The sequence below is a fragment of the Pan troglodytes genome, chromosome 2, assembly GCF_028858775.2.
Source record: "Pan troglodytes isolate AG18354 chromosome 2, NHGRI_mPanTro3-v2.0_pri, whole genome shotgun sequence".
Taxonomy (NCBI): Eukaryota; Metazoa; Chordata; class Mammalia; order Primates; family Hominidae; genus Pan; species Pan troglodytes.
Genome location: NC_086015.1, coordinates 51,856,347 through 51,868,141, shown reverse-complemented (window position 1 = coordinate 51,868,141; position 11,795 = coordinate 51,856,347). Strand labels below are relative to the sequence as shown.

General features: G+C 50.8%; 1 protein-coding gene across 31 annotated transcripts in view; it reads right to left on the bottom strand.

Moving 5' to 3' along the window:
- The window catches only part of DHX30 (DExH-box helicase 30), a 47,604-nt gene that overhangs the window by 4,307 nt on the left and 31,502 nt on the right, over positions 1-11,795 (bottom strand). For all 31 annotated transcript variants that reach the window (XM_063805730.1, XM_054681810.2, XM_063805716.1 and 28 more), the window contains 4 exons: positions 4,710-5,011; positions 4,151-4,271; positions 2,633-2,782; positions 38-190 (listed from right to left, as the gene is read on the bottom strand). In XM_063805730.1, the coding sequence (XP_063661800.1) occupies positions 38-190; positions 2,633-2,782; positions 4,151-4,271; positions 4,710-5,011 (726 nt within the window). The remainder of the gene's footprint in view (positions 1-37; positions 191-2,632; positions 2,783-4,150; positions 4,272-4,709; positions 5,012-11,795) is intronic.

Sequence of the window (11,795 nt, the reverse complement as noted above, 5' to 3'; positions counted from 1 at the left end):
AGGGAGCAGGGGTGGTGAGGGATGCAGGGCCTCTTACATGGTTCAGGAAGGTCTCTATCTTGCGGAGGATGGGCTCGGGCACCTGGATGGTGCATGGTCGGCGCTGGGTCTCACCCAGCTCACGCAAAGAGGCCAGGTTATACATGGCGTGTGTAAGCGGTTCGTTGTTCCTGTCCACCAGGCCCAGGCTCTGCAGGGGACATGCAAGACTCAGTCTATGCTCTGGGGCTCCCCAAAAACCAGCCCAGACAAGCTCAGGAGCTCCAAGGCATAAGTTGTGCCAAGTAATCTCTAAGAGATTTTGGATTTTGGCTGACATGGTGATGGAGGGAGAAATTATGAACTAGGAAAATGTTAACTTACCAAAATAAACGTTTTAAAAAATGAACTAAAGTTAATTCAGGCCGGGCGCGGTGGCTCACGCCTGTAATCCCAGCACTTTGGGAGGCCGAGGCAGGCAAATCACCTGAGGTCAGGGGTTCGAGACCAGCCTGGCTAACATGGTGAAACCCCGTCTCTACTAAAAATACAAAAATTAGCCAGGTGGGGGGCCGGCACCTATAGTCCCAGCTACTAGGGAGGCTGAGGCACGAGAATCGCCTGAACCCTGGAAACAAAGGTTGCAGTGAGCCGAGATCAGGACGGTGCACTCCAGCCTGGGCGACAGAGCGAGACTCTGTCTCAAAGGAAATAATAATAAAGTTAATTCAAGAAAAGCTAAACCTGATGTGTCACAGCAGAACAGCCCTACGTCTGGAGAAGGCCCTGAGGAGAAACCGCTCGCTGTGTGGCTACAGCCCCCCCAACACCACAATAGGCCACTGTCACCTCTGTGAATTCCCAACATGTACCCTCAGACCAGCCAGGCCAGGCCCTCGATGCTAGAACGCACCCCACAGACTCCCTCTTCCTTTGCTGCCTCATCAAAGCCTTCCTCCCCTAATCCTTCCATCCCGCCTCCCAATCCCTACATGGCACCCGACCCATCTGTGACCCCATCATATACAGATGCACGTGGAATTTCCTGTAAATGTCGATTATAATGCAACTTGATCAAACAAGCCACTGGAAGGAAAACACTGTGTCTTACCTCCCTACATACCTAAAGCCACCTCACCAGAGATAAAACATAGCATTCCAATACCTCACGCACATGGGTAAAACTAGTCTTGTGTTCCTGTCACCTCTAATGGCTGGACTCTGCTCACCCTTCGGAGCCCAGATCAAACACTCCCTCCTTAAAGAAGTCTTCCCCCAACAGGGGCCAACCCCCTGCCTCTGGGCGTGCTGGCACCATCAGCTATAAGGACCTAAAGGACAGGAATCTGGTCCCCATACCACAGGAGGTGCCAACACAAGCTCCTTGCTACAGGAACAGGCTTCCGCCCTCTCCCCAGACTTCATGGGTTTTACCCACCAGCCTCACTGACAAATGGCCCTCCAGCCACTGCAAAGCTTGCTCCTTCCCAGACAGGCCCCTACCATGCCAAGGTGCTTCTGCTCACAGTGCGTGTGCATCAGGCCAAAGCTCAGATGCCTCCAGTTCTACTCAGTCCTTGTTCTGCCCTCGAGTCACAGGTAGCATATCTGTGCCCTCTTTATCTCACCAATTGCCTGTCCCCTCTTCCTCATCTTTCTCCAGGTTCTTGTTACCTCTCACCATCAGCTGTAACTAAAACATGGTTCCCAGAGCCAACTGTACCCATGAAATGGTGCATCTGACCATTCAGAGTAAAGCAGGCCCATTTCTGTCTTGGTCCGCAAACTAAACCTCCACCAACATGGGTTGAGATTACTAACTCCTCAGGCAGTCAGACACAATCCCAACTCCCTCCCACTACTGTGCCATCAGCTAACTCCACCAGCCCCTTTCAAGAGAACGGCCATGGCCAGGAGCGGTGGCTCACGCCTGCAATCCCAACACTTTAGGAAGTGAAGGTAGAAAGACTGATTGAGCCCAAGATTTTAAGACCAGTCTTCGCAACACAGTGAGACCCTTGTCTCTACAAAAAATGTTTAAAAATAAGCTGGGAGTGGTGGTGCATACCTATGGTCCCAGCTATGCAGGAGGCTGAGGTGAAAGGATCGCTTAAGCCTAGGAGATCGAGGCTGCAGTGAGCCATGATCGTGCCACTATACTCCAGCCTGGGCCACAGAGACCCTGTCTCAAAAAAAAGAGAACTGCCAGCTGTCTGCCACACTGTCTCTACCTTGATGCTGACTGCTTCCTCAATCATCACTGCAGTCACAAGTCACATTATTCATTCTGCCCACAAAACCCGGGTTATCAGGATCATACTGGACACCAGGTCTGCCTCTCAAAACAGGCCCGGCTCCTCCCGGCTTTATACTATTAGAACAATGAGCAAGTTTCCTCCCGGCCTCACCAGGTTCAGGCCAAGAGTGTGGAAAATGCTGGGTCACAGGCAAAGTATCTCCACAGGGCCTCTGGGAAAGCCATGGCAACAGCCACAGGGCCTACAAGCGAGGCCTGCATACCAGCTGTCTTTGTGCCAGGCAAAAGGCCTGCTGTGGTGGTTTCATTTCCTAGAAAATGGGACCCATTTGCCACTGGCAGAGGGGAGCTTCAAGACATTCTCATGCACCACACCCAGGACCTTCCTGGACTCACCTTCAGTTTCTTGCAGGCCAAGGCTGCCGCCTTATTCTCAGCCTCTGCTTTGCGGCGCCCTTTGGCAACAAAGGTCATGGGGCAGGGCCAGAGCAGGGTGAGTGTAGACAGCTTGGTCTTGGTGCCCACAGTATGGAACTGCATGAGGTTCTACATGGAAGGCAAGAGAGATGGTTACAGAAATGTAGGGAATGGGAAGAGACTTGGGGCATTCTCAGAATGCCAAGGAGCCCAGAGACAGAATGAGCCACCGTCTCAGCAGGTGCCAGGCGTGAGCCATGCTAGAGGTGCTGCTGCATAGCCAGGAGCAGGCCCATGGGCTCAGGCACCCTAGTCCCAGGCTCGCTTCTCCTGCTATACCTCGACTTCCACTGCAGAAGACAGTGCTTGGGCAATGCCATCACCTGCCCTCCTAGCCCACTGTCATCTCGGCAACATCGTGGCAGCTGTGGGTTGAAGCTGTCAGCATGAGCTAAAAACCAGGCACATCCTGCGGGAGCAAAAAGGCCCTGCACCTGGACAGAAGCTCTGCTTAACTGCTGTACTTAGGCGAGTTAAGGAAACGCCACACTTTGAGACGAATTAAGAGTCCTTTATTAAGCCGGCGGCCAAAGAGACAGCTAATGCTCAAAATTCTTTCGGCCACGAGGAAGGGGCTCGATTAACTTTTATACTTAGGTTTAGGAAGGGGAGGGGGACTTAAATGTAATAATTCTACAGAAGTAAAAACATGCAAGAATCAAAAGAATCAAAATGGTTACAGAGTGATAAACAACTTAAAAGACAAATGGTTACAAGAAGAGCAACGGTACCAGGTGCAAGATTCTAAATCTTTCATTATAATTAGATATAGGGTCTACGCCGGACACGAACTCAAGGTTTTATGTTGTTATCTTTTGGAGAAAATTCCTGGGAACTTCATACTTTGTTGGTGTTCGTACCTTATCAGTTAATTAGGCTCCTTTGAAATGCTGAGGATCTGTTTACCCAGGCCAACTCCTTACCAAAGGGGGTTGGGTGAGGAGCCCTTAGTGTCTTGTAAATTAAGGGGTCAATTGGAGTTTGTACGGCTTTCTTAGCTAGAGAGAGTCTTATTTTACATGAGAAGCAAGGCTAGGTGATTAAAGAGACAAGCAGGACAAAATTCAAAGCAACGAGTTAAAGTAAAAACAAGGTTAGGCATTTCATGACCAAAGCCCCTTCGCCTGGCAGCAAGAGAGAAATTCATACCTCACCAAGACCCACACCTCTAACCCTTCCCCACTGACAATCCACCGCCCAGAAGAGGTATGGGTCTTCTGCTCTTGCGGCCCCCAAGCCCACTCCCTGTGCTGCTGAGGCTTGACCTCCAATCCATCAGACCTGCTGCTTTTCCTCCCAAGCCGGAGTTCCTCCACCTGGCCTAGGTTTGGGCTGGAGGAACACACCCCCTCAGCCCTCTCTAAACCTGCCTTTAGGGAACGCCAGACATGACCAGGTAAACGGCACCCACACACACTTCTAGGAGACCCGACTCACCTTAGCTGTGGAGGATGACGTTGCAATCTGAATCACCTTGGCCAGAAGGTTCTTGGGAAGTGGAAACTGGGTCAGAGCCCTAATGGCACTGTCGTCATCTGTCATCTCAAAGGAACTCCCCCTGGGAGGACCAAAAGTTTAACTGAAAGAATTCTCTCTTCCTGGACCAATTTCCCTGAGGCTCTGCGATGTAGGGGTGAGGACGCTGCGCTGCAGCAGGGAGCCAGAAGGCCAGAAGGCATGAAATGGATGGGAAACCGGGCGTCTCTGCTCCTCCCACAGCCACACTGCATGGGGACTGCTCCCTCCATTCCCTCACACAGATAAGAGAGCAGAGAGCAGGGGCTCCGTGCTGCTGTTCTGCAAAAGCCCAGCCACATAGAAGACCACAGCTGGCTGTCCCCCAAGAATGGGCAGACACACACTGAGTGATGGGGCACACAGGCTGAAATGTGAGGCAGGGGCGCTCCCATCTCAGAGAAAGCTAGCAGAGAACATTCGCCCATCCCCGTGTCAAGGCACAGCCAGCCTCTGCTGCATCCCCATCCTCCATCTGTACCTTGAGTCCCTGAGTGGAGCATGGGAATCCTGCTGGGTCATGGACAAGAAGTCGGTAACATCTATGGTCCCTTCTTCTAGCTCTTCCTCCTCGTCCTCCTCTTCTTCCCGGCCTAAAGAGCGGGATAGGCCCCCAGGTCCCCCTGGTCGAATGCTCTCTGGATTCAGCTGCCGCCAGGAAGTAGGGGGCATGGTGGGTTCCGGACGCCACCAGCTGTCGGCAGGGGAGCCAAAGCGATCAGCTAGCACTCGGTATTTGGCTGCGTCAAACAACTCATTCCGGGGACCTAGCAGACCCCAACCCTGGAGGGGAAAAGGGACGTTTTAAGGATTCATACCATCTTTACACCTCAGTCGGCCTGGTCCGTGTCCAGCTACACCGTTAAGTCCCTTGTGTTGTGGAGCCATGGTTTTTCATCTGTTTACCCACTTCAGCCCCTAGTCCAGAACTGGGCATGGAACACTCAAAGATGCCTAGCTTTGATGCAAACAAATAACCCCACATGGCAATGGGTGAGCAGAAGATACTGTTTGTTTTTTGTTTTTTTGACACAGGGTCTCGCTCTGTCACCCAGACTGGAGTGCAGTGGCACAATCACGGCTCACTACAACCTCTGCCTCCTGGGCTCAGGTGACCCTCCCACCTCAACTTCCAAAGTAACTGGGACTAAAGGCATGCACCACAACGCCCAGCAAATTTTTGTAGCAACAGGGCTTCACCATGTTGCCCAGGATGGTCTTGAACTCCTGGACCCAACAGATCCGCCCGCCTTGGCCTCCCAAAGTGCTAGGATTACAGGCATGAGCCACCGCACCAAGCCCAAGAAGATACATTCACATAATGATCTAGGAAGCTTCAGTAAATACAGCAATTAAAAAGTACGTAGGGCCAGGTGCGGTGGCTCACACCTGTAATCCCAGCACTTTGGGAGGCCGAGACGGGCGGATCATGACGTCAGGAGATCGAGACCATCCTGGCCAACACGGTGAAACCCTGTCTCTACTAAAAATACAAAAAAATTAGCCAGGCGTGGTGGCGAGTGCCTGTAGTCCCAGCTACTTGGGAGGCTGAGGCAGGAGAATGGCGTGAACCTGGGAGGCGGAGCTTGCAGTGAGCCAAGATCATGGCACTGCACTCCAACCTGGGCGACAGAGCAAGATTCCGTCTCAAAAAAAAAAAAAAAAATACGTAGCCAGACGGGCACAGTGGCTCACACCTGTAATCCCAGAACTCTGGGAGGCCCAGGCAGGTGGATTACTCGAGGTCAGGAGTTGGAGACCAGCCTGGCCAACATGGCGAAACCCCATCCTCCTAAAAATACAAAAATTAGCCGGGCGTGGTGGTGGGCACCTGTAATCTCAGCTACTCAGGGGGCTGAGACAGGAGAATCGCTTGAACCCGGGAGGCAGTGGTTGCAGTGAGCTGACATGGGGCTGCTGCACTCCAGCCTGGGCAATAGAGACTCCACAAAAAAACAAACAAACAAACAAACAAAAAAACCTATGTAGCCCACACCATGAAACGGATATAACTTCTGTTATAAGAAGTTATATATAAGAATATAAGAATCCTGAAGGCTGGGCACGGTGGCTCACGCATGTAATCCCAGCACTTTGGGAGGCCGAGGTGGGCGGATCACCTGAGGTCAGGAGTTTGAGACCAGCCTGACCAATATGGAGAAACCCCGTCTCTACTAAAAACACAAAATCAGCTGGGCATGGTGGTGCATGCCTGTAATTCCAGCTACTCGGGAGGCTGAGGCAGGAGAATCGCTTGAACCTGGGAGGCAGAGGTTGCGGTGAGCTGAGATCGCACCATTGCACTCCAGCCTGGGCAACAAGAGCAAACCTCCGGCGAAACTCCGTCTCAAAAAAAAAAAAAAAAAAAAGAGAATATAAGAATCCTATGTTAGGAATACATTCTAGAGAAATAACTTGAAATGTTAAAGCTATTTATACAAAAATATGATTTTAAATGTGTTATAGCTTCATGCTTTTCTACAGAAAATATAAATTAAACATTGCCTAAGTCTCTAGCATGTACGCAGCAACATCCTGGCCACCTAAGCATCATCAGGAGAGACAAGACCTGGTCCTTGCCCTCAAGCAGTTCGGAATATAAGAGGCAGTTAGCCAGGGGTGGTGGTATGTGCCTGTAGTCCCAGAGACCCGGGAGGCTGAGGCAAGAGGATCACTTGAGGCCTACAGATCGAGGCTGCAGTGAGCCATGATCACACCACTGAATTCCAGCCTGGGTGACAGAGCAAGACCCTATCTCCAAAAACAAACAAACAAACAAGGAATCTAAGCAGCAGAAGAGAAATGCAGATGGCCAGGGTCTAAGGAACAAAGACGTGAGTGAGATGAGTGAGCAGCTGGGAGAACAGGAGCAACTGCAAAGAAAGCACAGGTTGCAGGAGCTGCCACTGGGAGTGGTAAAGGCGACAAAGTCTGCGGGACAGCAAGAACAAGGCCTGTCAGGTGAACATCAGGGCCATGTGACAGCAGACAGCACGGGCCACGGGCCAGGAACCTCTCTACAGTGAGCTTTCAATCCCACCCGACTCATGACAAGCTGGAGAGTGACCATGGCCTGCCTTCATAAAACTTTCTCCTTGGGTTTTTGAGATAATTAAATTTAATTTTAAAAATTCTATTCACAACAGTAACAAAAACCATCACCTACCTAAGGTGAACTAAGGTGGGTCAGAAAGGTATGGACTAAGCACACAACTTGGCAAAAGGATGTAAATCCATGGAGATATACGTTCCTGGATGATAGAACTTTTATGTGTGAGGAGACAAAAACCTCTTAAATTAATCCATAAATTGAACACAATTCCAATCAAAGTCTGCAGAGGCTTCTTATTAAGCATTTGACAAACCAATTCTAAAGTCTGTCTATTAAGAATAGACGCATGAAAACAGCAGGATTATGGGACAGACCATGGGGCCAAGGTATGCCACACACACATTCGTGAACCCTTGGGGCAGGGCCCGATCCAAGGCTCAGCTGCCACACTTTTGCGTCACCGCCTCGCTTCTGACAAGAATGCCTCTGGTTCCACAGAGCAGCAATACAAGCATCCCTCCTTGGCCTGGTTTCCCCAGCAGGACAGCACCGTTCTCCCCCTGCCTTTGCAACCACTCTTTCACTAGACCAGAGGATCTCGTCCCCACAGGCTCACTGCTGGTCCTGGCCATGCTCCCACACCGGTCCTGAGCTGTACCAACATCCACCAGCCACTGTTCTCGCCATAACCTAGGCGCCAACCCATTGCTCGTCCACAGCTCCCCCTGCTGGCGCATGCTGCCCCTCCAACCCATTCTCCCTCCCACCTCCTCAACTGTCCAGGAGCTGTCCGTGCAACCTCTCTAATACCTTTTTGTTGTTGTTCCTTTTTAGAGACAGAGTCTCACTCTGTCACCCAGGCTGGAGTGCAATGGCATCATCTCGGCTCACTGCAACCTCTGCCTGCCAGGTTCAAGCGATTCTCCTGCCTCAGCTTCCTGTGTAGCTGGGATTACAGGCGTACGCCACCAGGCCCGGCTAATTTTTGTATTTTTAGTAGAGATGGGGTTTCACCATGTTGGCCAGGCTGCTCTTGAGCTCCTGACCTTGTGATCCACCCGCCTCAGCCTCCCAAAGTGCTAGGATTACAGGCCCTCATGCCTGGCCCTCTAATACCGTTGAAGAAACCTCCTCCACGGCTGCCGCTGGTGTTCTCTTCCATCCAGTGTCCCTGTCTCTGGTCTTGCCAAAAACTACTGCTGTCAGTGATTTTTCCTAAAGGCAAACTTGGCTGTGTCATTCTATCAATTACCACTAGTCAGAAGCCCCGGCAGCCACAGGATCAAATCATTCTGCCCCTGTGACAGTGAAGGCCCTGGAGTTCTAGCTCCTCCCTGCCCGTCTACCCCATGGCCCGGCAGGCAGACCCACATTCATTCTCATTCCCCATAGCCACGCATATTCACCCGGGCTCTAAGCCACAGTGGCCTGAGTCTGGAGTGCCTTGCTCCAGCCCTCGGCCCTGGCAAGGACCATTCTTCAAGAATAAGCCTCTTCTATTTAGGAGGCTGGGGTGCATTTATGTCCTCCCGTGGACACCTTCTTCTTGGCTGTGGCTGCTGACTCAGTCCCCTTTGTGCTGCCAGCACGTCTCACCAAGCCTATGGGCAATGCAGAAAAAGACATCTGATTTGGGGGGAAAGGGAAACGCTGAAGAACTGGGAGTACAGCTATTAGAAAATAAAAGGCTGAGTTCTAGAATAAAAAACAACTCCTATAACCACAACAAGATCTCATCTCACACCCATTAGGATCGCTATGATCAAAAAAACAAAAACAACTAGGCTGGGGACGGTGGCTCACACCTCTAATCCCAGCACTTTGGGAGGCGGGCAGATCGCGAGGTCAGGAGTTCAAGACCAGTCTGGCCAATATGGTGAAACCCTGTCTCTACTAAAAATACAAAACTTAGCTGGGCGTGGTGGTGCACACCTGTAGTCCCAGCTACTCGGGAGGCTGAGGCAGGAGAATCGCTTAAACCCAGGACGTGAAGGTTGCAGTGAGCCGAGATTGCGCCACTGCACTCTAGCCTGGGCAACAGAGCAAGACACCATCTCAAAACAAAACAAAACTATACACATAGATGGGGAAGAGAAAAAGAGATGGAGAAAAATGTGATAATGACCTGCTTCAGACAGGCTGGGATGGCCGGGCACAGTAGCTCATGTCTGTAATCCCAACACTTTGGGAGGCGGAGGCAGAGGCAGGCGGATCACCTAAAGTCAAGAGACTTTGAGACCAGCCTGGCCAACATGGTGGAACCTCATCTCTACTAGAAATACAAAAATTGGCCAGGCGTGGTGGCAGGCACCTGTAATCCCAGCTATGAGGGAGGCTGAGGCAGGAGAATCACTTAAATCCGGGAGGCAGACAGAGGTTACAGTGAGCCAAGATCACGCCATTGCACCATTGCACTCTAGCCTGGGCGAAAGAGAAAGACTCCATCTCAAAAAACAAAAGTCTGAGTTTAAAGTGCCTTCAAACATCCAGCCAGCCAGTCAGCCAGGCAGAGAAGGATTTCTCAGCTTCAGCATAATTGCTATTTTGAGCAGGGTAATTCTTTGCTATAGGGGGCTGTCCTGTGTACTGTAAGCTGGGAAGAAGCATTCCTGGCCTTGATCTTACAGCTGCCAGTAGCACTCCTCCACCTGTGTCCAACGAAAATCCCTACAGACATTGCCAAATGGCCCCTGGCCACTCTCAGCACTTTTTTTCAACATAGTACTACAAGTACTAGAAAGCGCAGGCAGACAAGAAAAAAAGGCAACCAAACTGGAAAGAAAGAAGTAAAATTATCCCTGCTTACAAATGACATATCTTATATATAGAAAACCCAAAAGAGAGCCAGGCACAGTGGCTCACGCCTATAATCCCAGAACTTTGGGAGGCTGAGGCGGGTGGACCACCTGAGGTCAGGAGTTCGAGACCAGCCTAGCCAACATGGTGAAACCCCATCTGTACTAAAAGTACAAAAAAATTGGCCGGGCGCAGTGGCTTACACCTGTAATCCCAGAACTTTGGGAGGCTGAGGCGGGTGGACCACCTGAGGTCAGGAGTTCGAGACCAGCCTAGCCAACATGGTGAAACCCCATCTGTACTAAAAGTACAAAAAAATTGGCCGGGCGCAGTGGCTCACACCTGTAATCCCAGCACTCTGGGAAGCCGAGGCAGGCAGATCACCTGAGGTCAGGAGTTCGTGACCAGCCTGACCAACATGGAGAAACCCCATCTCTAGTAAAAATACAAAATTCCAGGCGTGGTGGCACATGCCTGTAATCCCAGCTACTCGGGAGGCTGAGGCAGAACTGCTTGAACCCAGGAGACGGAGGTTGCAGTGAGTTGAGATTGCACCACTGCACTCCAGCCTGGGCAACAAGAGCGAACCTCCATCTCAAAAAAAAAAGAAAAAAAATTAGCCAGGCATGATGGCACACGCCTGTAATCCCAGGCACTCGGGAGGCTGAGGCAGCAGAATTGCTTGAACCCAGGAGGCAGAGGCTGCAGTGAGCCGAGATCGCGCTGCTGCACTCTAGCCTGGGCAACAGAGCAAGACTCCATCTCAAAAAATAAAAAATAAAATAAAAAATAAAGAAGTTCCTCAAAAAATTAAAAATAAAACTACCATATGGTCCAGCAATATCTGCTCTGGGTATATACCCAAAGGGAATGAAATCATCAGCTCATAGGGATGTCTGCACTCCCATGTTAACTGCAGCATTATTCACAACAGTCAAGATACGGAAACAACCTAAGCATCTGTCAAAGGATGAATGGTACATATACACAACAGGATATTATTCAGCCTTTAAAGAAGAGGAGATCCGGCCAGGTGCAGTGGCTCATGCCTGTAATCCCAGCACTTTGGGAGGCTGAGACAGGTGGATTGCTTGAGCTCAGGAGTTCAAGACCAGTCTGGGCAACACTGGAAGACCCCGTCTCTACAAAATTAGCCGGATGTGGTGGCGCACACCTGCAGTCTCAGTTACTCCAGAGGTTGAGGTGGGAGGATCTCTTGAGCCCTGGAGGTGGAGTCTGCAGTGAGCCATGATCGCACCACTGCATTCCAGCCTAGGCCACAGAGCAAGACCCTGTCTCAAAATAAATAAATAAAAGTAAAAACATGGATAAACCTGGAAGACATTATGCTAAGTAAACCAGACACAAAGAAAATACCACATGGGCCAGGAGTAGTGGCTCACACCTGTAATCCCAGCACTTCAAGAGGCCAAGGCGGGCAGATCACTTGAGGTCAGGAGTTCAAGACCACCCTGGCCACCATGGCGAAACCCCATCTCTACAAAAAATACAAAAATTAGCTGGGTGTGGTGGCACATGCCCGTAGTCCCAGCTACTCGGGAGGCTGAGACATGAGAATTGCTTGGACCTAGGAGGCGGAGGTTGCAGTGAGCCAAGATCACGCCACTGCACTCTAGCCTGGGCAACAGGCCGAGACTCGGTCTCAAAAACAAAACAAAACAAAAATACCACATGATCTCGTATGTGGAATCTAAAATA